We start from the raw sequence: 27,940 nt of genomic DNA, 5'->3' as shown, positions 1-27,940 counted from the left end.
TTGTCCATAATTAACTTTTGCTTGGTTGTCCCTTCCAACCAGATATAAGGAGGCTGAGGACCCAGTATCCATGAGTCAGATACCTTCTTCCTCTGTGGTAAGACTCCTTAGATTTTTACATTTGTCTCATATTTGCGCTCAGCATCTGAGGCTAACTGCTAACTGCATTGTTTGAGTTCATAATAAAAAAAAAATGTTTCATGTCTTATAAGACTTCACAATATACAATCGACATTAATTTAAAATTAAATTTGTAACATTTTACTTTAAATGTCTTTTGTTTCAAATCTGTCACTTTCATTCAAGGTCAAAAGTGCTGCATCTGCATTTGTTTGTAAATTCAGGTGGTGGTCTAGAATGTAATTGGATTGTCAGGGCTACTTGACAGAATGCACAGTAAAGTAGGAAAATGAAAGTTACCAGTTGACCTGTAGTTGAATAGGACATGGCTGTAATGACCCTCCGCGGGCTAAACTACAAGGTTTTAGACTTGTGCGTATTCACAACACTCTAATGTTTCACAGGATCCTCCAAGACGTACAAGTTCAACTGTAGGAGGGGAAAAAGAAGGTGAGACATGGTTTGTTTTCACATAAAAAGTTTTTAAAAAAAATGCTGTGTGAGATACCGCTCACTCTCTTGACTGTGGAGGAAGCACCACAGAGTCAATCATGTTTCTTGTTTCATCTCTTTCCTAGTGATCCGTCACCATGAGTACGGACGCGGAGATGCAAATCTACGGCAAGGCTGCCTTGTACCTTCGTAAACCCGAGAGGGAGAGGATGGAGGCACAAGCCTCACCCTTTGATTCAAAGAACGCCTGCTATGTGACAGATGTCAAGGAGCTGTACCTTAAGGGTTTGATCACTGGCAGGACAGAGGGAAAGTGTACTGTCAAAGTCACAAATGCTGACGGCACTAAAGTGGTAAGTCTGATCTGAAAAGTATTGAAGTAAAAAAATTATCCAAATTATCAATAATATGCCAAAAGATAATATTAAATCAATAACAAAAATAGATTTATGAGCATTTCTTTGCTCTTTTTTAAGCAGAATATAACCCTCAAACGAAACACTTTTATTGCTGATATTTCAAAATGGTGTGGAATTATAGATAATGACAACTCAAGAATCTCCATTTATTTGTCAGTGGGTGATAACAAAGTACTTGGATTAAATTTTGGTATGCATTTAAAAAAAAAGATTTAACTTGTATTTAATGAGCAAAAAACATTGAGTCATGACCAGTTTGATCCGTGTGTAATCTAGATTTCTGACTGTTTCAGGATAAAGAGTTCAAAGAAGCAGACATCTACCAGATGAACCCCCCTAAGTACGACAAGATTGAGGACATGGCCATGATGACCTACCTGAATGAAGCCTCTGTGTTGTATAACCTCAAAGAGCGTTATGCAGCATGGATGATCTATGTAAGAAACCTGCATAAACATACACACATACTGTAAATTAACATAAGAAATTCCCACATGCATGAACATGAGAAATACACACATACAGTACTACACATAAATGAACAGTAGAAACCAAAACATACCATTACAGTAGACCCACATTAGTATACCATAGTACACCCACATCCTCACATAAATCCAGGTAAAAGTCAAACTGACATTGCTAATCGCCCAATTGGATCCCTTTCATCCAGACCTACTCTGGGCTCTTCTGTGCCACGGTGAACCCCTACAAGTGGCTCCCTGTGTACGACGAAGAGGTTGTCAACGCCTACAGAGGGAAGAAGAGGATGGAGGCTCCACCCCATATCTTCTCCGTCTCTGACAACGCCTTCCAGTTCATGATGATTGGTACGAGCTCTCATGGAGAAATGGATGGATGGATGGGATCTGCTGTCTTCTAGTCTAAGTTAGAACAGTTTGCTGGGAATCTCTCATTTCAGTATCCTTGAATGGAAAATATTCCAAAATAAAATTCATGATGATGCTTATGAATACAATGATGTACTCCTAATGTTGATTTGATTATAATAAGCAACATGTTTTTTGTTTCCAGATAAGGAGAACCAGTCCGTCCTGATTACGTAAGTTGTTTTCTATCATTTCACTTGAGAAAGTGTTTCTATTTTAATATATTGGGAGACTTGGGTGTTATAAAATACATGACATTATGAATGGATTAGGCTATCTGTAGTAATGACTGGGTGTTATAAAATACAGGACATTATGAATGGATTAGGCTATGCATAACAATGACTCGATGAGTTGGAATATTTGTGTATTTTTCAACGATATTTCTTAGTGAAAGCCAATCTGTCACTCAAACATGTGACCATCTTTCTCTGTTATATAAACCAGTGGAGAATCCGGTGCAGGAAAGACTGTCAACACCAAGCGTGTCATCCAGTACTTCGCCACCATTGCAGTTTCTGGTGTCAAGAAGGAAGCAGACCCCAGCAAAATGAAGGTAACACATTTCAGTTTGGTGTTCTGTGTAAACTTTCTTTCAAGTGGTGAATCCTGTTTTAAGTAAAGTGTTAGCTAGTTTCTGAGCAACTTGTGTTTGTCTCAATCAGGGATCTCTTGAGGATCAGATCATTGCAGCTAACCCTCTGCTGGAGTCTTACGGTAATGCCAAGACAGTGAGGAACGACAACTCGTCTCGCTTTGTAAGTATGAAGAATTTACTGTGGAAGTGACCTTCAATTGGAAAAAATATTTTAGTAGTTCCCTATAGGTGCCATAATACCCATAAAACCTAGCGGTCAAACAGGGAAATGCAACCAATTGTTTTTCCACCATTTATTTCTCCCATTGGGGATTTTAGAAACAGTTAAAATAATGGCTGTGTTCTGTGTAGGCTTACCCTGGTGTGATGTTTTTATAACCATGTAAATCAGAATAGGTGACTTTTATCAATATATGTCTCCATCTACTCTCAGATTTCAAAATGCTAATTAGCATCAAAGTAGACATCATGAACAACTACAAATCCCTGCAAGCTCCTGCTGGTCATCTCTAGCTGACACCTTTGCTAACAGCTATTTTGTCAATTTTGTAAATTTAAAACTTACACAAGACAGAATGTAGCCAGTTTATTCATTACTAAATTTAGCTGACATTAGATAGTTTATCCAGAGATTCTGACCTTTGCCTAAATTAGGCAGTCTCGTCCAGATCATCATGGCATTTGTAGTTCTTTATGATAGCCATATTAGCAGCTAATTAGCAAATTTATTTCGCTAAAAGTCACCTTGTCTTAGATTTACACGGTTATCAAAACTACACACTAGGGTAAGCCTACACAAAACACAGTGCTTGTTTTAAGTGTTTCTAAAATCCACTATTGGGAAATGAATGGTGTAAAAACGCTTGGAACCATTTCCCTATTTGACCGCTAGGTTTTATGGGTATTATGAATCATACTGTGGTGCTCTATAGTTTCATCAATAGATGTCCAATAAACTAACTTTTTAAGGGGTTTATCAAAGTAAAATGCTAGATTTATTTAGTTGACCTATTTCTATCCGCCATGCTCTACTACAGGGTAAATTCATCAGGATTCACTTCCAAGGAGGAAAACTGGCTAAAGCTGACATTGAGACCTGTGAGTTGGTTTTCCTTGTTTCTCAATGCTTTCCTTAAATCAAACAGAATATTTGTTGGAGATTGAATCATCAAATGTAATGTTATCTTATGTTCTCTCTCTCTCTTTTTCTCCCTCTCTCTGTCTCTCTCTCTCTCTCTTTCAGACCTGCTAGAAAAGTCCAGAGTGGCCTTCCAGCTGCCCGCTGAGCGAGGCTACCATATCTTCTACCAGATGATGACCAACCACAAACCTGAGCTAGTTGGTAAGGCAAAGTACAGGTTTAGGTGAAATTATTCACACCTCCATCTGTGGAACTTATTAAAATGTTTCCTAGTCCACACTGTTAATGTTATTACAATGAGTACATCCAAGTTAACAAGGCATCTAAACATGGGTCAGGTCGTTCAATGTCTTTCATGGGAAAGATCAAGTACTGCAATGTGATGCACTAGTCCAGGAGCCTCAGTCCCCCTCTTTTGCTGCTATAGACTATATAGTGCATTTATCATTGAGACCATCTATTGAGAAAAGGAGGGAGAGATACTGTAAAGGTAGGACAGCAGAATTCTCAGAGATTTAACTGACAAGCCATTCTTCATTGTCCACAGAAATGACGCTCATCACCACCAACCCTTACGACTTCCCCATGATCAGCCAGGGTCAGATCAGTGTGGCCAGCATTGACGACAAGGTCGAGCTGGATGCCACCGATGTGAGTGATACAAAGTGTGAACCAAACTGTAGATATGGAATGGGTAGGACCACAATACACACTGAATGCATTGCGCAAATCCAGCTTGATAGCAGCTGGGCACCTTGTGCTAGTTAGGCATGTGCTTCAAGGCCCTCTTCATGCCTTCACACTTCACCTTGAGGCACATACCTGTAAGACTTCCACAAGAGACTGCCTCTAAGTGCCATGTGGAACTGTGTAAAACTCATGTTGTGTTGTCATATACTAGTGTGTTGGCCAAGAGTAATCATGTGGAACAGAGAAGCCAGTTAATTCTAACCATCCCATTTGTTCTGGACTGAACACAGAACGGTAGTGTACTGTAACTGAGTAAACTACCGTTCAGTTCTTCACTGTTCTACTTCCTCTTTAATACCAGGATGCAATTACAATCCTGGGCTTCTCTAACGATGAGAAAATGGCCATCTACAAGCTGACAGGAGCTGTAATGCACCATGGCAACTTGAAATTCAAGCAGAAGCAGCGTGAGGAGCAGGCTGAGTCAGATGGAACAGAGGGTGAGTCCCACTCGTAAGACGTAAGATATGGAAAGCATTAGTCCCTTTCCCAGTTCCTAACATAGAAATACAACACGTAAGAAGCTAATTCCACGGCAACGGAATTGTGTTGAGATTTTCATTTAAAATGTATGACAAACAAAAATCATACATTTTACAGTTTAACCACCCATTAAACTCTATGTACAATGAACACTTTTAAGAATTTACACTGAACATCAAACAAAAACAGATTTACAGGAAGAACTGTGCAGATGCAAAGTTTGGTAACAAGAATTTTGGTAACAAGAATTTTGGTAAAATCTCCCTCAGTTTTTCTGTGCCCACTTTTTCCAAAAACACTCTTAAATATCTGCTCTGAATTAAGATTCAACGATGTCTGCAAATAGCACTGCTGGATGATTTGAAAAGTCAAAGTAAATCAATAATATAGTAATCGTCTTAGCAAAAACATTTAATAATACTCTTAGTGTAACCGATGTGAAATGGCTAGTTAGTTAGCGGTGGTGCGCGCTAATAGCGTTTCAATCAGTGACGTCACTCGCTCTGAGACAATATAGTACAGTACATTATAGAGTACTCAACTTGTGTGTTCAACTTTGTACTGTACTCTACTGTATTGTACTATACACTACTGCACTGTACTATACACTACTGTACTGTACTATACTGCACTGAACTATAGACAAGTGTACTGTAATATAGTATACTGTACTATACTGGACAATACACTACTGCGCTATACTATACTGAACTATACACTATACTGTACCATACACTACTGTACTATACTATACTGTACTGTATACTACTGTACTGTACTATACTATACTGTACTGTACTATACTATACTATACTCTACTGTACTATACACTACTGTGCTGTACTATACACTACTGTACTATACACCACTGTACTGTACTATACTATACTGTACTGTTCTGTACTGTACTATACACTCCTGTACTATACACCACTGTACTGTACTGTACTATACTGTACTGTTCTGTACTGTACTATACTATACTGACCTATACACTACTGTACTGTACTATACAATACTGTACTGTACTATGCTGTACTATACCATACTATGCTATACACAACTGTACCATACCATACTTTACTACACCATACTATAGTATACTGCACTATACTATACTATGCTATACACTACTGTACTATACTATACTATACTTTGTGGTGCTGTACTATACTGTACTACACATTACTGGACTGTACTACATACTATGCTATGCACCACTGTACTATAATGTACTATACTGTAGTATAGTAAACTGTACTATACTATACTGTACTATACTGTACTGTTCTGTACTATACTATACTGACCTATACACTACTGTACTGTACTATACTGTACTGTACTATACTGTACTGTACTATACTGTACTGTTCTGTACTGTACTATACTATACTGACCTATACACTACTGTACTGTACTATACAATACTGTACTGTACTATGCTGTACTATACCATACTATGCTATACACAACTGTACCATACCATACTTTACTACACCATACTATATTATACTGCACTATATTATACTATGCTATACACTACTGTACTATACTATACTATACTTTACGGTGCTGTACTATACTGTACTACACTATACTACACATTACTGGACTGTACTACATACTATGCTATGCACCACTGTACTATACTGTACTATACTGTAGTATAGTAAACTGTACTATACTATACTGTACTGTACTGTGCTATACGATATGATACTATACTGTACTATACTGTACCGTACACTACTGTACTATACTGTACTGTACTGTACACTACTGTACTGTACTTTACACTACTGTACTGCACTTTACACTACTGCACACTACTGTACTGCACACTACTGTACTGTACACTACTGTACTGTACTGTACACTACTGTACTATACACTACTGTACTGTACTATACTATACTGTACTGTTCTGTACTGTACTATACTATACTGACCTATACACTACTGTACTGTACTATACACTACTGTACTGTGCTATACGGAACTGCACTATACTGTACTATACTCTACTCCACTGTACTGTACTGTGCTATACTATACGATACTATACTGAACTGTACACTACTGTACTGTACTATACACTACTGTACTGTGCTATGCTATACTATACTCTACTCCACTGTACTGTACTGTGCTATACGATACTATACTGAACTGTACAAACTTGTGAACCGAACTGTGTTTTATGACCACTATGATTTCCCATTGTAGCCAATTCAATTTCATTCAAGAAATCAATAATATAATAATCCTCTTAGCAAAAATGTTTCTTTAATTTATATTATTTAGAAACTGTGAGAATAGAAAGGTTCTATACACTACTGAACTGAACTATACACTACTGTACTTTAGACTACTGTAATGTACTACACACTACTGTACTATACTTTACTGCACTATAATGTACTATACTACACTATACTATACACTACTGTACTGTACTGTACTGTACTATACTGTACTGCACTGTACTATACTGTACTGTACTATACTATACGGTACTATACTATACACCACTGTACTATACTATTCACTACTGTACTGAACTATACACTACTGTACTGTTTTATACTATATAGTATTGAACTATACACTACCGTACTGTACTATACGCTACTGTACTGTTTTATACTACATAGTATTGAACTATACACTACTGTACTGTACTATACTGTAATGTACTATACACTACTGTACTGTACTATACACTACTGTACTGTACTATACACTACTGTACTGAACTATACACTATGGTACTGTACTATACTGAACTATACACTACTGTACTGAACTATACTATACTGAACTATACACTACTGTACTGTACTATACTATACTGAACTATTCACTACTGTACTGTACTTTAGACTACTGTACTGTATTATACACTACTGTACTGTACTATACTACACACTACTGTACTATACTTTACTGCACTGTACTATACTATACTGTACTGAACAATACACTACTGTACTGTACTATACTACACACTACTGTACTATACTTTACTGCAACGTACTATACTATACCGTACTATACTATACGGTACTATACTATGCACCACTATTCTATACTATACTGTACTATACTATTCACTACTGTACTAAACTATACACTACTGTACTCTACTATACACTACTGTACTGTTTTATACTATACTTTATTGAACTATACCCTACTGTACTGTACTATTCTGTAATGTACTATACACTACTGTACTGAAATATACACTACGGTACTGTACTATACTGAACTATACACTACTGTACTGAACTATACACTACTGTACTGTGCAATACTATACCGAACTATACACTACTGTACTGAATGATACACCACTGTACTGTACTATAGTATACTATACTGTACTGAACTATACACTACTGTACTGAATGATACACCACTGTACTGTACTATAGTATACTATAGTATACTGTACTGAACTATACACTACTGTACTGTACTGTACTATACTATACTGAACTATACATTACGGTACTGTACTATAATGAGCTGAACTATACACTACTGTACTGTACTATACACTACTGTACTGTACTATACTATAATGAACTGAACTATACACTACTGCACTGTACTATACACTACTGTACTTTACTATACTATACTGTACTGAACTATACACTACTGAACTATACACTACTGTACTGTACTTTACACTACTGTACTGTACTATACTATACCGTACTGTACTGTACTATACTATACTATACTATACATTACAGTACTATACCATACTGTACTATACTAAACACTACTGTACTGCACTATATTGTACTGTACTATACTGTTCTATACTATGCACCACTGTACCATACTATACTATACTATACTATACTATACTATACTGTGCTATACTATACAATACTATGCACCACCGTACTGTACCATACTATACTATACTAGGCTATACAGTACTGTACTATACTATAATGTGCTGTGCCATACTTTACTGTGCCATACTATACACTACTGCGCTATACTATACTGTAGTATTTTATACTGCACTATACTGTTCTACACTATACACCACTGTACCATACTACACTATACACTACTGTACTATACTATACTGAACTATACACTACTGTACTATAACATACTATACGATACTATACTGTACCATACTGAACTATACACTACTATACTATACTATACTATACTATACTATACTATACACTACTGCACTGTGCTATACACTACTGAACTATACACTACTGTACTGTACTGTACTGCACTATACTATACTACACACTACTGAACTATACTATGCTGTACTGTGCTATACTATACTGCACTATACTATACTGTGCTGAACTATACTATACTGCACTATACTAGACTGTGTTGTACTATACTGCACTGCACTATATACTGTACTGAAGTACACACTAATGTACTGATCTATACACTAGCGTACTATAACATACTATGCTATACTATACTTTACTATACTATACTATACTATACCGCACTGTACCATACCGAACTATAAACTACTGTACTATACTACACTATACTATACTGTACTGTACCGTACCAAACTAAATATGACTGTACTATACTGTGCTATACGACACTATACTATACCGTACTATACACCACTGTACTGTACTATACTATACTTTACTATACTATACTGTGCTATACTATACACCACTGTACTGTACTATACTGTACTACACTATACGGTACCATACTACACACTACTGAACTATACTTTGCTATACTATACTGTACTGAACTATACACTACTGTACTATACTATACACCACTGTACTGTACTATACTATACTGTGCTACTCTATACACTACTGTACTATACTACACTATACTGTACTGTACTATACTATACTGAACTATACATTGCTATACTATACTGTACTATACTATGCACAATGTACTATACTATACACTACTGTACTGTACTATGCCATACTATACTATACTGAACTATACAGTACTGTACTATAACATACTATACTATATTATACGATACTGTACTGTACCATACTGAACTATACACCACTGTACTATACTGTACTATACTGTGCTATGCTATACTGTACTATACTATACTGTACTATACTGTGCTATAGTATACTGCACCGTACTATACTGTACTATACTGTTCTGAACTATACTATACTATACCCTACTATGCTGTACCGTCCCAAACTACACTATACTATACTGTGCTGAACTATACGCTACTGTACTATACTATACTATTCACCGCTGTACCATACTATACCATGCTGAACTATACTATACTGTACTATACTATACTATACTATAATAAACTATACTATACAGTACTGTACTGTGCTATACACTACTGTACTGTACGTTACACTACCGTACTGTACAATACACGACTGCACTGTACTACACTATACTATACTAAACACTACTATACTATACAGTACTGTACTGTGCTATACTATACCGCACTATACTATACTGTACAGAACTATAATATACTGTACTATACACTACTGTACTATACTATACCTTGCTGTACTATACTGCACCGCACTATACTATACCGTGCTGAACTATACACTACTGTACTATACTATACTGTACTATACACCACTGTACTATACTATGCTGTACTATACACTTCTGTACTGAGCTATACTATGCTGAACTATACACGACCGCACTATAACATACTATACTGCACTGTACCATACTGAACTATACACTACTGTGCTATACTGTACAATACTGTACTATACTATACTATTCACCACTGTACTGTAATCTATATTATACTGTACTACATTACACACTACTGTGTTCTACTATACCGTACTGTACTATACTATACTGTACTGTACTATACTACACTGTACTGAACTATACACTACCGCACTATAACATACTATTCTATACTATTCTATACTATACTATACTATACTGTACTGCGCTGTACCATACTGGACTTTACACTGCTGTGCTATACTGTACAATACAGCACTATACTATACTATTCACCACTGTACTGTAATCTATATTATACTGTACTACACTATACACTACTGTACTCTACTATACTGTACTGTACTATACTATACTGTGCTATACTATACACACATTTTCTATACTATACTATACACCACTGTACTGTACTATACTAAACTGAACTATACACTACTGTGCTATAACATACTATACTATATTATACTATAATGTACCATACCGAACTATACACCACTGTACTATACTGTACTATACTATGCTATACCGTACTATACTATACTGTGCTATACTGTACTATATTGTGCTATAGTATACTGCAACATACTATACTGCACTATACTGCACTGCACTGTTCTGAGCTATACTATACCCCACTATACTGCACTATACTATCCTGTACTGTACTATACTATACAATACTATGCTATACTATACTCTACTCCACTGTACTGTACTGTGCTATACTATACTATACTATACTGTAAAAACTTGTGAACCGAACTGTGTTTTATGACTACTATGATTTCCGATTGTAGCCAATTCAATTTCATTCAAGAAATTGTTACCGATTAATAATTAATAAACAAAATTGATATGAGTAAATACACTAACTAATTGGCAGGTCTACCATTACTTGTTAATTCTGTAAAGTTTCATTGTTCTCCCTCCTCATGAGGTAACAGAATTTTAAAGCACAAGGCAATGTTTTTTAAACATACTGAAGGCAGAAACATTTCTCCAAAACAAAATCTAAGTGTTGATATTAGTTGTATTTCTAATACCTTTTAATACTTTTTCTGCTAGCTGTTTATAAGATTAAAATACCCCTTGTCCATCTGTTTGACCAGAATCAAAGCATTTGTTTATTCCTCATTTTCAAGATGGCAAATGGTAAAAGATATATATATATATTCCTTAATTTCTCGAAAAATATAGACTCTTAGCTTTCATTTGACACCCAATTTGACATGCTCCTATGAACTTCCCATGTTGGTGCTCATTGGTTCTTTACAGGGAAATGACCAAGACAGACGGTGCCACATGAAAGTCAGGCAGGATATACATTTTGGAGATGAAATTCCAACCTCCAGGAATTATTTGAATAATGGATGTGGGTGAAAATGAAAACTTAACCTATAAAAGACATCAGAATCAAGTGATCTGTTCTCGTTGGTTTTCTCTCCAGTGGCTGATAAAATCGGCTACCTGCTGGGCCTGAACTCAGCTGAGTTGTTGAAGGCTCTGTGCTACCCCAGAGTGAAGGTCGGCAACGAGTACGTGACCAAGGGACAGACTGTGTCTCAGGTAAAGCAGTTAAACAAACAGCATCAAACATTTTCTGACCACCTGAATTATTTTGGGGACAATTGCATTTGCTTTTTAAAAGTAGTCATGTTGTTTTTCCCAACCTTATATTAATTTGAGGTATTATCATTGCAGGTTTATAATGCAGTCATGGCTTTGGCCAAGTCCATCTATGAGAGGATGTTCTTGTGGATGGTCCTCCGTATCAACGAGATGTTGGACACCAAGAATCCAAGGCAGTTCTATATCGGTGTGCTTGATATTGCTGGATTTGAGATCTTTGATGTGAGTATGAGACCCGAACAAGACATTTAGTTGTGATTGAGAAGGATTACAGCCTTGTATGATAAAATGATCCCTTTTGAAATTCATCACCAGTACAACAGCATGGAGCAGCTGTGCATCAACTTCACCAATGAGAAACTGCAACAGTTTTTCAACCACACCATGTTCGTCCTGGAACAAGAGGAGTACAAGAAGGAGGGAATCGTCTGGGAATTCATTGACTTCGGCATGGACTTGGCTGCCTGCATTGAGCTTATTGAGAAGGTAAGCTGTCTGTAAGGATTATAATGGGATGCAACAGCAAAACTCATAGGGAGCGCATTAAGAGATATTAGCATAATGGTACAATTTATCTGACTGTTGAGATCTCAATATCTTTCCTATGATGTCCCCCTAAATGAATATAATCCTATAAAACGATGTTTGCTAATGGAATAAATGTGATCCTAAATGTAAATATCACTCATTTGATATACATCTCTTTTTGTAAAGCCATTGGGAATCTTCTCCATCCTTGAGGAGGAGTGCATGTTCCCCAAGGCTTCAGACACTACCTTCAAGAACAAGCTGAACGATCAGCATCTTGGCAAAACCAAGGCATATGAGAAACCCAAGCCTGCCAAAGGCAAGGCAGAGGCCCACTTCTCCCTGGTGCACTACGCCGGTACTGTGGACTACAACATCACTGGCTGGCTGGAGAAGAACAAGGATCCCCTGAATGACTCAGTTATTCAGATGTACGGGAAGTCCTCAGTCAAACTGTTGGCTGCCCTGTATCCTGCTGCCCCACCTGAGGGTAAGACTAGCATCAAGTCAAAAGATTAAATTAAGCGATAGTTACAACTCAGACCCACATTGTCTTTAAAGCAGTGGCCACCAACCTTTTCAGAGTCAAGATCACTTTCTGAGTCAAAATGCAAGCCAAGATCTACTGCTGAGAATTTTTAAAACATGACTTAGAAAACACAAGCCTATGCAACATTCACCAATTAAAAACAGTTCTGTAGCAATGAGGTTTGTTCAGGATGCTATAGGCCCAATATATTATCACTGTATATAGGTTATACTTGAATTGCCCTGCCAATGTTGTTCTTCTCAGACCATTTTGAAATGATATATATATATAGAAAGAAAATATGTCTATGATCACACTGGTAATAGATCATTTGTTGTATTACTTGTGATCCACAGCTGAGTGAGCATAATAGTTTCCTTTTTTTACTGGACTGACGGCCTGCATCTGATAGTCAGTCTGAGGGGAGGGAGGGAGCAGAGGCGAGGCTGCCTCTCCCCCGACTCATTGTCCCTCCGCTCTCCCTCCCTCCGCTGAGAAAACGGGACACAGTCTTCCAGCTGATGGTGAAACTCAAGTCGCACTGCATTATTTCTGCCTCATGCACCAATTCATGTTGTTACTGCTGTGACCAGAGAAAGTGAAATATTCCTCGATATTAAAAAAGGACACAAGCCACTAATAACAACAACACAAGCGTATCAGAACACTTTGCTCTACTCATTCATTACAGCTGCAGTGCTGGTTGTAGCATGAGTGGAAGTAGGGAGAACGCGCATTTTATGTCTCATAAAAGTGTTGAACAAAGTGTTGAATAATAACTTAAACATGAACTAACTCATTAAAACAGCATCTCTCTGCTGTATTCGTTGAGTCTCTCTCTAGTCATGGTTACATCTCAAAGTAGCAACTTTGTTGTGCATCTGATTTTTCTTTTTACATTCTATGGCGCGAGGGGAAACTGTACAGGCACGGTGATCTAAGCTATCTGATTGGCCAGCAGTATGCCTATCCGTGCAGTTGATTTGCTTTCAGCCTTCAGACATGAAAATGTTCAAAATCCCGATTGACCTGTTGGTGACCAATGCTTTAAATTCTTTGAATGTATCACAGTATATCAGGGTTATTTACTGGGATAATTTACTCATTCAATAGGTGTTATTTTACACAATCTCATTGGCAGTATTTGCATTTGATTATCTCATTTCTAATGATCTTTTACTTATCCACATTTGAACAGATACAACCAAGAAAGGAGGCAAGAAGAAGGGTGGTTCCATGCAGACTGTGTCCTCCCAGTTCAGGGTGAGCTATTGAAATGTCTATATTCAGTCCTTCAAAAGGTGCATTGATTATCATAAATTATTTCTGAGAAAATGGTTTGTAACCCTCTTACAGGAGAACTTACAAAAGCTGATGACCAACTTGAGGAGCACTCATCCTCACTTTGTACGCTGCCTGATCCCCAACGAGTCAAAGACTCCAGGTACAAGAAATATTGACTTGAATATGACATCTTATCAATACACTATGAGTAACCTTAACAAGCCCAATCCTTTAATCTGTTAATAGGTATTAAAGAGACTTTGTTTGTTTTTCCAGGTCTGATGGAGAACTTCCTGGTTATCCACCAGCTCAGGTGTAATGGTGTTCTGGAGGGGATCAGGATCTGCAGAAAGGGCTTCCCCAGCAGAATCATCTATGCTGACTTCAAGCAGAGGTACACTCACGCAAACACAACACAACACACAACACACACACACACACACATAAAGCTCCACGGGTTTTCCCAGCATCAGAATAGGCTTAGCTTTTATGTAATATAACTGACCTATTACAACTTGACATGTGTTAAAAATGTCTCCTAATTCAGGTACAAAGTACTGAATGCCAGTGTCATCCCTGAGGGCCAGTTCATGGACAACAAGAAGGCTTCTGAGAAGCTGCTTGGGTCCATTGATATAAATCACGACGATTACAAGTTTGGACACACCAAGGTCAGTCAAATACCCCCTTATTTTTTATTATTTATTTTTTATTCCACCTTTATTTAACCAGGTAAGCTAGTTGAGAACAAGTTCTCATTTACAACTGCGACCTGGCCAAGATAAAGCAAAGCAGTGCAACACAAACAACAACACAGTGTTACACATGGAATAAACAAGAGTACAGTCAGTTACACAATAGAAAAAAAGAAAGTCTATATACAGTGTGTGCAAATGGCGTGAGGAGGTAAGGCAATAAATAGACCATAGTAGCGAAATAATTACAATTTAGCAAATTAACACTGGAGTGATAGATGAGCAGATGGTGATGTGCAAGTAGAAATACTGGTGTGCAAAATAGCAGAAAAGTAAATAAAAACAATATGGGGATGAGGTAGGTAGATTGGGTGGGCTATTTACAGATAGGCTATGTACAGCTGAAGCGATCGGTTAGCTGCTCAGATAGCTGATGTTTAAAGTTAGTGAGGGAAATATAAGTCTCCAGCTTCAGTGATTTTTGCAATTCGTTCCAGTCATTGGTGGCAGAGAGCTGTTGTGTACATTATTCATCTACAACTCCACAATAACTTCCAACTGATAAACAAGCTATCTCATGGTTTGTTTGTCAGCATTGCAATCTTTATGTTGTTCAAAATAATCTAGTGGTGTTGTTCCCCTGTTTTGATCCAACCCTTTCTATCTGTCACCATCTGACTGTGGTTCCAATGGCCATGTTTACCTGTGTCTCAGGTGTTCTTCAAAGCCGGTCTGCTGGGGGTCTTGGAGGAGATGAGAGATGAGAAGCTGGCCGTTCTGGTTGGCATGGTCCAGGCTCTCAGCCGTGGATTCCTCATGAGAAAAGAGTTTACTAAAATGATGGAGAGGAGGTGAGGAAGAGTAGACAACTTGGCAAAGCTTTCTGTGAACCACCTGTATGTAATGCATTATGATCACATACTGTATATACTGTGAGTTGATCAGAATGAGAAAGTAGATCTTATAATGCTCTATTAGTGCTGATTTAAGCATGACCTGTCAGTCCTTGCATCTAGAACTCTGTCTATGAATTTAAGAGTTTTTCCATTTCCTTAGCCCCGTTCCTTAGCTGTATACACAAAGTGTTGGGGGGGGGGGGGTTGTTCTTCTTCGAATCCCAGAATGTAGCTTTAAGCATGTCACTCACCATGTCACTCTATCCTCTCTGTCGACCAGAGATGCCATCTTCACCATCCAGTACAACATCCGTTCATTCATGAATGTGAAAACCTGGCCATGGATGAAGGTGTACTTCAAGATCAAGCCCCTGCTGAAGAGCGCTGAAACTGAGAAGGAGCTGGCCAACATGAAGGAGAACTTCGACAAGATGAAGACAGACCTGGCCAAGGCTCTTGCCAAGAAGAAGGAGTTGGAGGAGAAGATGGTGTCCATGCTGCAAGAGAAGAACGATCTGGCACTCCAAGTTGCATCTGTGAGTGAGAAATGATCCCCATAAGATCACATTTATCTACACATGAATACACAAACGAGCACACTTTTTTTTTATTCTCCATGCTACATATATTTCATGAATTTTTATTGATTTGTTTTGACCTTTTTGACTAAATCAAATCTTTATTTTGATAAACAAAGTGAGGAGGCTTATTTTTCTCCTGTTCTGAAACCAGGAATCAGAGAATCTGAACGATGCTGAGGAAAGGTGTGAGGGGCTCATCAAGAGCAAGATCCAGCTGGAGGCCAAGCTCAAAGAGACGACAGAGAGGCTGGAGGACGAGGAGGAGATGAATGCTGAGTTGACTGCCAAGAAGAGGAAGCTGGAGGATGAGTGCTCTGAGCTGAAGAAGGACATTGATGACCTGGAGCTCACCCTGGCCAAAGTGGAGAAGGAGAAGCACGCCACTGAAAACAAGGTCTTGTGTCTTACCATAGACAGTCTAACCAAACAATAACCCAAACCATAATCAACTCAAAACATAACTCAACAGAAATGGAATTCCAGATGTATTGTGGGTGGCGGAAAAATGAAGACACAAAATAGTGGAATAGTGGTACTCCCCCACATTTATTGTATGTTCAACATTCATGGTATGTTCAGTACACTGGCATGGAGTACACTGCCACCTAGTGTTGAATCTATAGAACAGTACTTGTTGACACATTTGTAATCTGAATTAAATTAATGCAATAAATATGAAACTAAATCTCCCCTTTAAAGGTGAAGTGACCAAAGACACATTTTGTTGTGGCCGTTTTCAGGTTAAAAACCTGACAGAAGAGATGGCATCTATGGATGAGAGCGTTGTCAAGCTGACCAAGGAGAAGAAAGCCCTCCAAGAGGCCCACCAGCAGACACTGGATGACCTGCAGGTAGAGGAGGACAAAGTCAACACTCTGACCAAGGCCAAGACCAAGCTGGAACAACAAGTGGACGATGTGAGTGGAGTTACACATTTTGGCCATGATAGTATGTAAAATTACATTATCTTCTGTTGTTTAGATTTGAACAATACACTAATGTTTTTATCTTGTAGCTTGAGGGTTCTCTGGAGCAAGAGAAGAAGGTCCGTATGGACCTTGAGAGAGCAAAGAGAAAGCTGGAGGGAGATCTAAAACTGGCCCAGGAATCCATAATGGACCTGGAGAATGACAAGCAGCAGTCTGATGAGAAACTCAAGAAGTAAACAAACACTACGTGCCATATTGACAATAATGGTTGTTCTTGACTAATTCTTGACTAATTAGCATTTACATGCGATTTGTATGATACTCTCTTTACTTTATCGAACCGAAACCAACCTTGCAATCGCCGTGTTTGTGTTTCTTAGGAAGGAGTTTGAGACATCCCAGCTCCTCAGTAAAATTGAGGATGAGCAGTCTCTGGGAGCTCAGCTGCAGAAGAAGATTAAGGAACTCCAGGTACAGTACAGGACCTAAGCTCCAGTGCAGGAAAGGACACACCTGAAATATTTCCTAAAACAACATTCTGGTAGCACACATTTTTTGCTGGTGGGTCAGTAGATTGGAAGATGCGGTTTCTTACAGTTGTGATTATGGTTCCCACATGAGATGTTATCTACTGAATATATTACCCTAACTGGTTTTGTATGAACACATTTAAAAAACATTATACTATTATTGTTTTATGTATTGTAGTATTCCTCAACCGTGCTCCTGTCCCCTGTTCTAGGCCCGTATTGAGGAGCTGGAGGAGGAAATTGAAGCTGAGCGTGCTGCCAGGGCTAAGGTTGAGAAGCAGAGGGCCGATCTCTCCAGGGAACTTGAGGAGATCAGCGAGAGGCTGGAGGAGGCCGGAGGCGCCACTGCTGCTCAGATTGAGATGAATAAGAAGCGTGAGGCTGAGTTCCAGAAGCTGCGTCGTGATCTTGAAGAGTCCACCCTGCAGCATGAGTCCACAGCCGCCGCTCTGCGCAAGAAGCAGGCCGACAGTGTGGCTGAGCTCGGCGAGCAGATCGACAACCTGCAGCGCGTCAAGCAGAAGCTGGAGAAGGAGAAGAGTGAGTACAAGATGGAGATTGATGACCTCTCCAGCAACATGGAGTCCGTCGCCAAGGCTAAGGTGAGTAGTGATGTTTTGATCAACCAGTGTTGAGGAGGGTCAACTACATTACCATTCAAGTGAACTGAAGTTGACAGGAGTCCCATAGATAAAGTAATGATGGAACGTTTCACTAACAGGGCAATCTGGAGAAGATGTGCCGTACTCTTGAGGACCAGCTGAGCGAGATCAAGACTAAGAATGATGAGAATGTTCGCCAGATCAACGACATCAGTGGACAGAGGGCCAGACTCCTGACAGAAAATGGTACCATCATCAACAATGAACAAGAAACCAATTCTTTCTTCAGTAAAACACAATAACATGTATTGGGGGCTGTATCCATGTAGTCCAGTCCACATAGTTTCTACTGTTCTGACTTAAACTTTAATGGTCTCACTTTAGACCCCTGGTTACATTATCAGAAAACAATATTTTATTCAGATTACTAATACTTTTGAAAAACTAGATGGTTACTTATTTGATTACTTTTAAATTGAGAAATGATGTTTGGCAAAAAAAATACATTGACTTCATTTAGATTTCTAGCAAGTTTGTTAATTCCATCTGAACGAGTGTGACCACAATTCAGAGACCACTTTGATGACACACCAAATGGGTTTGATGGATGCTTTATGTCTGCTTCTAATGCATCTTAAAGGGAAAGTAATCCAAAAGTAACGTAAAGTAATCAGATTACATTACTGAGTTTGGGTAATCCAAAAGGTACGTCTCTGATTACAACTTGACAGGTAACTAGTAACTGTAATGGATTACATTTAGAAAGTAACCTGCCAAACCCCGACTATTTAACACCTAACATTGCCCTACGTTACCTTGAAATACATGTTCAATCTTAGAGAACAAAGACCCTATTAACAAGATGTCCTTTTGTCCCTGCAGGTGAGTTTGGCCGCCAGCTGGAGGAGAAGGAATCCCTGGTGTCTCAGCTGACCAGAGGCAAACAGGCGTTCACCCAGCAGGTTGAGGAGCTGAAGAGGCAGATTGAAGAGGAGGTCAAGGTAAAGGAATTTTGAAATCCCAATGTGGCCCTCGAGACAAAATGATTGCTCACCCCTGATATAGACGGTGACTAGGCCACCCTCAGAGACTTCTACTGTCATTTGTTTTACTATCTCTCTTAGTCTATATATTTCTCTCTTTGTCTCGAAAAGGCTAAAAACGCACTGGCTCACAGTGTCCAGTCTGCCCGCCATGACTGTGACCTCCTGAGGGAGCAGTTTGAAGAGGAGCAGGAGGCCAAGGCAGAGCTGCAACGCGGCATGTCCAAGGCGAACAGTGAGGTGGCTCAGTGGAGGACTAAGTATGAAACTGATGCCATCCAGCGTACAGAAGAGCTGGAGGAGTCCAAGTGAGTTGCACGGAACAGCAAAACTCAAATATAGGGTGTGGATAGTGAGTGGTAGGGGGCTCTAAAAAAATGTTACGTTGATATGTATTGTAACGTTTGTAAACCCTCTGTCGTCCAACAGGAAGAAACTGGCCCAGCGTCTGCAGGAGGCTGAGGAGACCATTGAGGCGACCAACTCAAAGTGTGCCTCCCTGGAGAAGACCAAGCAGAGGCTGCAAGGAGAGGTGGAGGACCTCATGATTGACGTTGAGAGAGCCAACGCAATGGCCGCCAACCTCGACAAAAAGCAGAGGAACTTTGACAAGGTGAAAATTAATTATTCTTGACCTAGAGTGATATTGTCTGTCTGCTGTATGATCAAATGTAGCATAATTGTAGCATATTTCTGATTCAAAACTCTTCATCAAGACCTAATGAAATTCCCATTGATTTCCCTAGGTTCTGGCAGAGTGGAAGCAGAAGTATGAGGAGGGCCAGGCTGAACTGGAAGGAGCTCAGAAGGAGGTTCGCTCTATGAGCACTGAACTCTTCAAGATGAAGAACTCCTACGAAGAGGCTCTGGATCATCTGGAGACTCTGAAGAGAGAGAACAAGAACCTGCAACGTGAGCATTTGACAGCAGTTCTATTGGGCTCATGTTTGACTAGTGTAATCATCAACATTTCAATTTTTTTCAACTTATAATCAGTATTCCTTTGAACAACCCAAAGAAGTGTGGGCATTTAGATTTGCAAGAACCTTACTGCCCTTCCCAACAATGCAGCAAGAAAAATGTTTAATAATAGAGAAATAATAACACAAGGAATAAATACACAATGATTAACGATAACTTGGCTATATACACAAGATACCAGTACCGAGTCAATTTGCAGGGGTATGAGGTAATTGAGGTAGATACGTGCATATAGTTAGGCATAAAGTGACTAGGCAGCAGCAGAGACAAACATTAACAACAGCACGTGGTGATTTAGTGCAAAAAAGAGACAGATAGTTACATAGTAACCAAGAGCTACCCAGACTAACTATTTAGCAGTCTTATGACTTGGAAGCTGTTCAGGGTCTTGTCTGTTCCAGACCTGATGCATCGGTACTGCTTGGCATGCGGTAGCAGAGAGAACAGTCTATGATTTGGGTGGCTGGAGTCTTTGACAATTTTTAGGGCCTTCCCTGACACTGGCTGGTATAGAGGTCCTGGATGGCAGGGAGCTCGGCCCCAGTAATTATTATGATTCAATGTCAACTTCATTACATTGGCAATACCCACTGAAAATCTCCCAAGTCTAAACTGCTCCTGTGTTTGTGTGTGCAGAGGAGATCGGTGACCTAACTGAGCAGATCGGAGAGACTGGCAAGAGCATCCATGAACTGGAAAAGGCCAAGAAGACTGTGGAGACAGAGAAGTCTGAGATCCAGACAGCTCTGGAGGAGGCTGAGGTACAAACTACAGCTGTTTGATGGGAAAAGCAGAGTTAATTTGATAATTTGGATCCCCATGAGCTTTTGCAGAAGCATCAGCTTCTCTTCCTGGGGTCCACAAAAAACACAAAACACAACAAGTAACAAAACACTGATAGACAAGGATAGTCAAACAAATGTAAAATACGATATACAAACAATACAACTAAAGTGGTACACTAGCCAATGCCAGCTCTATTGGTGTTTATTGTAGTCATATATATTTAATTCCTTGTGTTATATGCATCCAAATGTATTGAGCACAATTCGCCTGACTGCTTCTCTTTGTCCAGGGAACACTGGAGCACGAGGAATCCAAGATTCTGCGTGTGCAGCTGGAGCTGAACCAGATCAAGGGTGAGGTGGACAGGAAGTTGGCTGAGAAGGACGAGGAAATGGAGCAGATCAAAAGGAATAGCCAGAGGATGGTTGACTCCATGCAGAGCACCCTGGACTCTGAGGTCAGAAGCAGGAATGATGCCCTGAGGGTGAAGAAGAAGATGGAGGGAGACCTGAACGAGATGGAGGTCCAGCTGAGCCACTCCAACAGGCAGGCCTCTGAGGCCCAGAAACAGCTGAGGAATGTCCAGGGACAGCTCAAGGTAAAGGGACTGAGGAGAGATTTGTTTGTGAATCTGTAGAAAAGAATAGAACGCAGGATTAAATAGAGTTGACTAATATAGTGTAGAAAGGAAGAGATATTGGGGAAATTCTTAACAATTAACATTTCTTTCACTGACCCTATCACCTCTACTTCCACAAGTCCTAATGAACCCATGTCATTGTGAACCCCAGGATGCCCAATTGCACCTTGATGATGCTGTCCGCGCCGCAGATGATATGAAGGAGCAGGCAGCCATGGTGGAGCGCAGGAACGGTCTGATGGTGGCTGAAATCGAGGAGCTGAGAGTTGCTCTGGAGCAGACAGAGAGAGGCCGCAAAGTGGCTGAGACTGAGCTGGTAGATGCCAGTGAGCGTGTTGGACTGCTGCACTCCCAGGTATGTGTCAAAAGCCATTTCTAATTAAACTCAACGAATTTGACCATTTCTGCCTTGTCACTTGAAAGTTCTCTTGAGATCAAAAAAATGGTTTTACCTCCTCCAGAACACCAGCCTTCTGAACTCCAAGAAGAAGCTGGAGTCTGACCTGGTGCAGGTGCAGGGAGAGGTGGAAGACATTGTCCAGGAGGCCAGGAATGCAGAGGAGAAGGCTAAAAAGGCCATCACTGACGTGAGTCGTTATAATCTATTCAATTACACTCACTTGATTTAAATCCAAAGGCCAATGGTAGCTGGGATGGTTTACCACAACAAAGATCTCAGAGGGACGTTATGATTGGTGCCAATTGGTGCTTAATTTAAACAAACTACGATTTCAGGCAGCCATGATGGCTGAGGAACTGAAGAAGGAGCAGGACACCAGCTCTCACCTGGAGAGGATGAAGAAGAACCTGGAGGTCACAGTCAAGGACCTGCAGCACCGTCTGGATGAGGCTGAGAATCTGGCCATGAAGGGAGGCAAGAAGCAGCTCCAGAAACTGGAGTCCAGGGTGAGTTAACAGCAGGGTGGATTAGGGTGGATTGAAAGATTGATTGCTGGAAATGTATTTAATCATACAAATACACAGGAGCATTGTGTAATGACTTTCTCTCAATAACCCACATAGGTAATGAAAAGCTGTTTTTATCATTGCAGATCCCTTCAATTAAAATATTGTGAAAGTACATAGGAACAGACAACATTTGTGCCTCCTTGACTGGGTAGAAGAATATACCTCTGTTGTACTAATATTTGTTAAGTCTGATTTCACCAAGTCAAACAAACGCCTTTCTTCCACAAAGGTGCGTGAGCTCGAGACTGATGTGGAGGCTGAGCAGAGAAGAGGTGTAGATGCAGTCAAGGGAGTCCGCAAGTATGAGCGCAGAGTCAAGGAGCTCACCTACCAGGTAAGAAAAAATGCCTTCCTCCCATACTTGACACTAACACTGAAAGGTTTGTGTATAAAACTATGGGGCATTGATTCTTTGATCTTGTCCCACAGACTGAGGAGGATAAGAAGAACGTTGTCAGACTTCAGGACCTGGTAGATAAGCTGCAGATGAAAGTCAAGGCCTACAAGAGGCAGGCTGAGGAAGCGGTGAGTCACATACTTTGTCAGCATATATTGGCAAACAAATGTTTTCCCTTGTAGACATTACAAAACTTAATGTCCATACAGTTTAGTTTAGGCTTCAACCAATGCCTCGCAAAGAGGAGCATTGATTGGTAGATAGGTTAAAAAAAATGACAAAGGAATAAACATTTTACGGGTATGCTTTTCATCGGCAAGTACTGGGGAGTTTTTCAGGATGAAAAAAAACGGAATGTAGATAAGCACAGATAAAATCCTAGAGAAAAAACTGATTCATTCTGCTTTTCACCAGACACTGGGAGGCAAATTCATATTTCAGCTGACAATAACCTTAAACAAGGACACATCTACACTCGAGTTTCTTACCAAAAAGACAGTGAATGTTCCGGAGTGGACTAGTAAAGAAACGAAAGGAAATGAGGAACGGTGATATCAGGTGTCGCTAAAGTTGTTCATGGCTGAAATCCACACTGTGAATGGGAAGGTTTCCATCCCATGCGCCATCCACTTCTTTCGGTGTAGGTGGAACGGGAGTGGGGGATAATCTCCACCTTTGAATTGTAGAGTAAAACAGAAACACCAAAGCAAAGCTTCTGCTTACAGCCATATTGATCGCTAAAATAGGCTACAAAAGCAAAACAAAAAACGAGTCTATCGTTCCGGACCTGTACAGGCCGTCGGTTGATACACTCAACTAAAAAACTTTTTTAACAGCCTACAGTGAGGGAAAAAAGTATTTGATCCCTTGCTGATTTTGTACGTTTTCCCCCTTACAAAGAAATGATCAGTCTATAATTTTAATCGTAGGTTTATTTGAACAGTGCGAGACAGAATAACAACAAAAAATCCAGAAAAACTCATGTCAAAAATGTTATAAAATTATTTGCATTTTAATGAGGGAAATAAGTATTTGACCCCTCTGCAAAACATGAGTTAGTACTTGGTGGCAAAACCCTTGTTGGCAATAACAGAGGTCAGAGGTTTCTTGTAGTTGGCCACCAGGTTTGCACACATCCCAGGAGGGATTTTGTCCCACTCCTCTTTGCAGATCTTCTCCAAGTCATTAAGGTTTCGAGGCTGACGTTTGGCAACTCGAACCTTCAGCTCCCTCTACAGATTTTCTATGGGATTAAGTTCTGGAGACTGGCTAGGCCACTCCAGGACCTTAATGTGCTTCTTCTTGAGCCACTCCTTTGTTGCCTTGACCATGTGTTTTGGGTCATTGTCATGCTGGAATACCAATCCACGACCCGTTTTCAATGCCCTGGCTGAGGGAAGGAGGTTCTCACCCAAGATTTGACGGTACATGGCCCCGTCCTCGTCCCTTTGATGCGGTGAAGTTGCCCTGTCCCGTTAGCAGAAAAACACCCCCAAAGCATAATGTTTCCACCTCCATGTTTGACGGTGGGGATGGTGTTCTTGGGGTCATAGGCAGCATTCCTCCTCCTCCAAACACAGCGAGTTGATGCCAAAGAGCTCCATTTTGGTCTCATCTGACCACAACACTTTCACCCAGTTGTCCTCTGAATCATTCAGATGTTCATTGGCAAACTTCAGACGGGCATGTGTATGTGCTTACTTGAGCAGGGGGACTTTGCGGGCGCTGCAAGATTTTAGTCCTTCACGGCGTAGTGTGTTACCAATTGTTTTCTTGGTGACTATGGTCCCAACTGCCTTGAGATCATTGACAAGATCCTCCCGTATAGTTCTGGGCTGATTCCTCACCATTCTCATGATCATTGCAACTCCACGAGGTGAGATCTTGCATGGAGCCCCAGGCTGAGGGAGATTGACAGTTCTTTTGTGTTTCTTCGATTTGTGAATAATCGCACCAACTGTTGTCACCTTCTCACCAAACTGCTTGGTGATTGTCTTGTAGCCCATCCCAGCCTTCTGTAGGTCTACAATCTTGTCCCTGACATCCTTGGAGAGCTCTTTGGTCTTGGTCATGGTGGAGAGTTTGGAATCTGATTGATTGATTGCTTCTGTGGACAGGTGTCTTTTATACAGGTAACAAACTGAGATTAGGAGCACTGCCTTTATGAGTGTGCTCCTAATCTCAGCTCGTTACCTGTATAAAAGACACCTTGGAGCCAGAAATCTTTCTGATTGAGAGGGGTCAAATACTTATTTCCCTCATTAAAATGCAAATCAATTTATAACATTTGCCTCCATCCTGTCTAGCAATGATCAACATCCAAATCGACAGATCTTGAAGAATTATGAAAATATTGCACAATCCAGAGATTTACCCATAAAGACACAGCTAAAGGTGTTTATAACATGTATTGACCTTGGCGGGTGAATAGCTATCTAGTCCTGATATAGTGTTTTATTTTTTTATTAATACAAATGTTTTTGTTTTTATTGTTCATCTACTTTGATTTTACAGAGTATGTTTTGTAGATCGTTGACAAAAAAATAATTTAAATCCGATTTCGCAACACAGAATGTGAAGATGTCCAAGTGGTGTGAATACTTATGATAGACACAATGCCCCTGAAGGCAGTGGTTTGATCCCCCATTTCACCACTCATTCTCTCTGCTGTATCATTTATCCTAAATCTGTCAACAAAAAAAGTACTTTAAAATACCTCAAGAAAAAATTATATTATTTTGCTACCTGAAGCTTCAAACTTTGAATGCTGATTTTACACTCTCCTTCTCTTTTCCACGCCCAGGAGGAACAAGCAAACAGCCACATGTCTAAGTTCAGGAAGGTTCAGCATGAGCTGGAGGAGGCTGAGGAGCGTGCTGACATCGCTGAGTCTCAAGTCAACAAGCTCAGAGCCAAGACCCGCGACACTGGAAAGGTACAGAGCTGCTACTAAACCTACACCTGACTCATGTTCAGATATGGCCACATCAACACCACCTATGATTCAGTCCTCACAGAGGTCAATAGCAAACTTTTACATTCACTAAAATATATTTAAGGTCTCTAATAAGCACATTTCAGGTAGGGTAAAAATAGATGAATTTGAAGTTGGTACTTCAAAATTGAAAATCAAAGCTCAGCACTGAGCCTTTAATGCTTGATCCATTACATTATTTCTAACTGTACATATATTCATATATTTTGCATGTTCATTATTAATACTCATCCATAATTTTCTGTCTTCTTACAGGGCAAAGAAGTTGCTGAATAAACAAGACCAAAGTCTTACATCATTTTCCTGTGTTGCATAAAATATGATTTTCATGGTGAAATGTTTAACTTTGATTAAAAATTGTGTCGGCCTACATACTCTCTTTGTGACTGTGGACTCATTACTCAACACATGTCGGCCTACATTTAAACTTTTGTGACTGTGGAGAAAAAAAAAAAAAACTTAGTATCTCATTTGAATGACTTAATAAAAAAAATGACTTAATAAAAAAAGAATCAAATGAGATACTAAGTAGCCTTTTTTTTTAAACCGAATAGTTATTTGAAAATTCAAATATTGCTAGAGAGAGCCAGAGTTTGTGGCTGAGCAGTACCCAGAGTTTGTGGCTGAGCAGTACCCAGAGTTTGTGGCTGAGCAGTACCCAGAGTTTGTGGCTGAGCAGTACCCAGAGTTTGTGGCTGAGCAGTACCCAGAGTTTGTGGCTGAGCAGTACCCAGAGTTTGTGGCTGAGCATACCCAGAGTTTGTGGCTGAGCAGTACCAGAGCGAAGTTGGAGTGGGAGAGAATGCCGACAATTCATAGTTATGGATTCAAGAACTGACCATCAATAACATTAAAATTATTGTTTTTACCCTTTACACTTGGGGGAATTGGCCTATATCACGTGTCAAACTCATTCCACAGAGGGCCCAGTGTCTGCGGGTTTTCGCTCCACCCTTGTACTTGATTGATGAATTAAGGTCATTAAATTAGAAAGGGAATCCCCTCACTTGGTTGTCTAGGGCTTAATTGAAAGGAAAAACCCGCAGACATTGGGCACTCCATGGAATGAGTTTGACACCATTGGTCTATAAGGACAGGCCCAAACTGAAATGTTTCAAAAATATATATAATAAGAAGAAATTTGCATAACCATGTTAGCAATTGAAAGGGAACATTTTGGAGATTGTGGGGTTCTCAGGAAACAGACCAGATTTGTCACATTACGTGCACATTCATCGCTCGTGGACAGACTATGTAAACATAAATGGTAATCGAGCATCTGACCAAATTACGTGAGATTTAA

The 27,940-nt window shown here is 39.7% G+C and overlaps 1 protein-coding gene across 1 annotated transcript; it reads left to right on the top strand.

Annotated features, from left to right (window-relative positions):
• LOC106596899 (myosin heavy chain, fast skeletal muscle) lies at positions 1-27,011 on the top strand. The gene is made up of 41 exons (XM_045714454.2): positions 1-97; positions 525-570; positions 699-926; positions 1,286-1,429; positions 1,666-1,822; positions 2,028-2,055; positions 2,330-2,438; positions 2,548-2,640; positions 3,518-3,578; positions 3,724-3,822; positions 4,169-4,272; positions 4,673-4,811; positions 12,071-12,189; positions 12,325-12,474; positions 12,568-12,738; positions 12,967-13,270; positions 14,508-14,572; positions 14,666-14,753; positions 14,870-14,987; positions 15,141-15,264; positions 16,003-16,139; positions 16,465-16,720; positions 16,917-17,159; positions 17,506-17,682; positions 17,781-17,926; positions 18,075-18,165; positions 18,437-18,826; positions 18,946-19,072; positions 19,709-19,827; positions 19,981-20,177; positions 20,299-20,482; positions 20,616-20,781; positions 21,487-21,611; positions 21,926-22,234; positions 22,428-22,631; positions 22,738-22,863; positions 23,012-23,182; positions 23,475-23,579; positions 23,675-23,770; positions 26,446-26,577; positions 26,893-27,011. The coding sequence occupies exons 3-41, from the start codon at positions 711-713 to the stop codon at positions 26,911-26,913; spliced, it is 5,811 nt and encodes a 1,936-aa protein (XP_045570410.1). The 5' UTR covers positions 1-97; positions 525-570; positions 699-710; the 3' UTR covers positions 26,914-27,011.
• Positions 27,012-27,940: the final 929 nt, after the last annotated feature.

The sequence above is a fragment of the Salmo salar genome, chromosome 03, assembly GCF_965601325.2.
Source record: "Salmo salar chromosome 03, fSalSal1, whole genome shotgun sequence".
In the NCBI taxonomy this organism is placed as follows: Eukaryota; Metazoa; Chordata; class Actinopteri; order Salmoniformes; family Salmonidae; genus Salmo; species Salmo salar.
Note: the sequence above shows the minus strand (reverse complement) of the source record. Positions and strands in the feature narration are given on the sequence as shown.

What these genes read in the sequence shown, in the direction of transcription:
- LOC106596899 (XM_045714454.2), top strand. Translation starts at nt 711, where the DNA reads ATGAGTACGGACGCGGAGATGCAAATCTACGGCAAGGCTGCCTTGTAC. An exon ending in TCGAGCTGGATGCCACCGAT is followed by an intron (nt 4,273 to 4,672) that starts GTGAGTGATACA and finishes CTTTAATACCAG; the next exon opens with GATGCAATTACAATCCTGGG. An exon ending in TATGCTGACTTCAAGCAGAG is followed by an intron (nt 14,988 to 15,140) that starts GTACACTCACGC and finishes CTCCTAATTCAG; the next exon opens with GTACAAAGTACTGAATGCCA.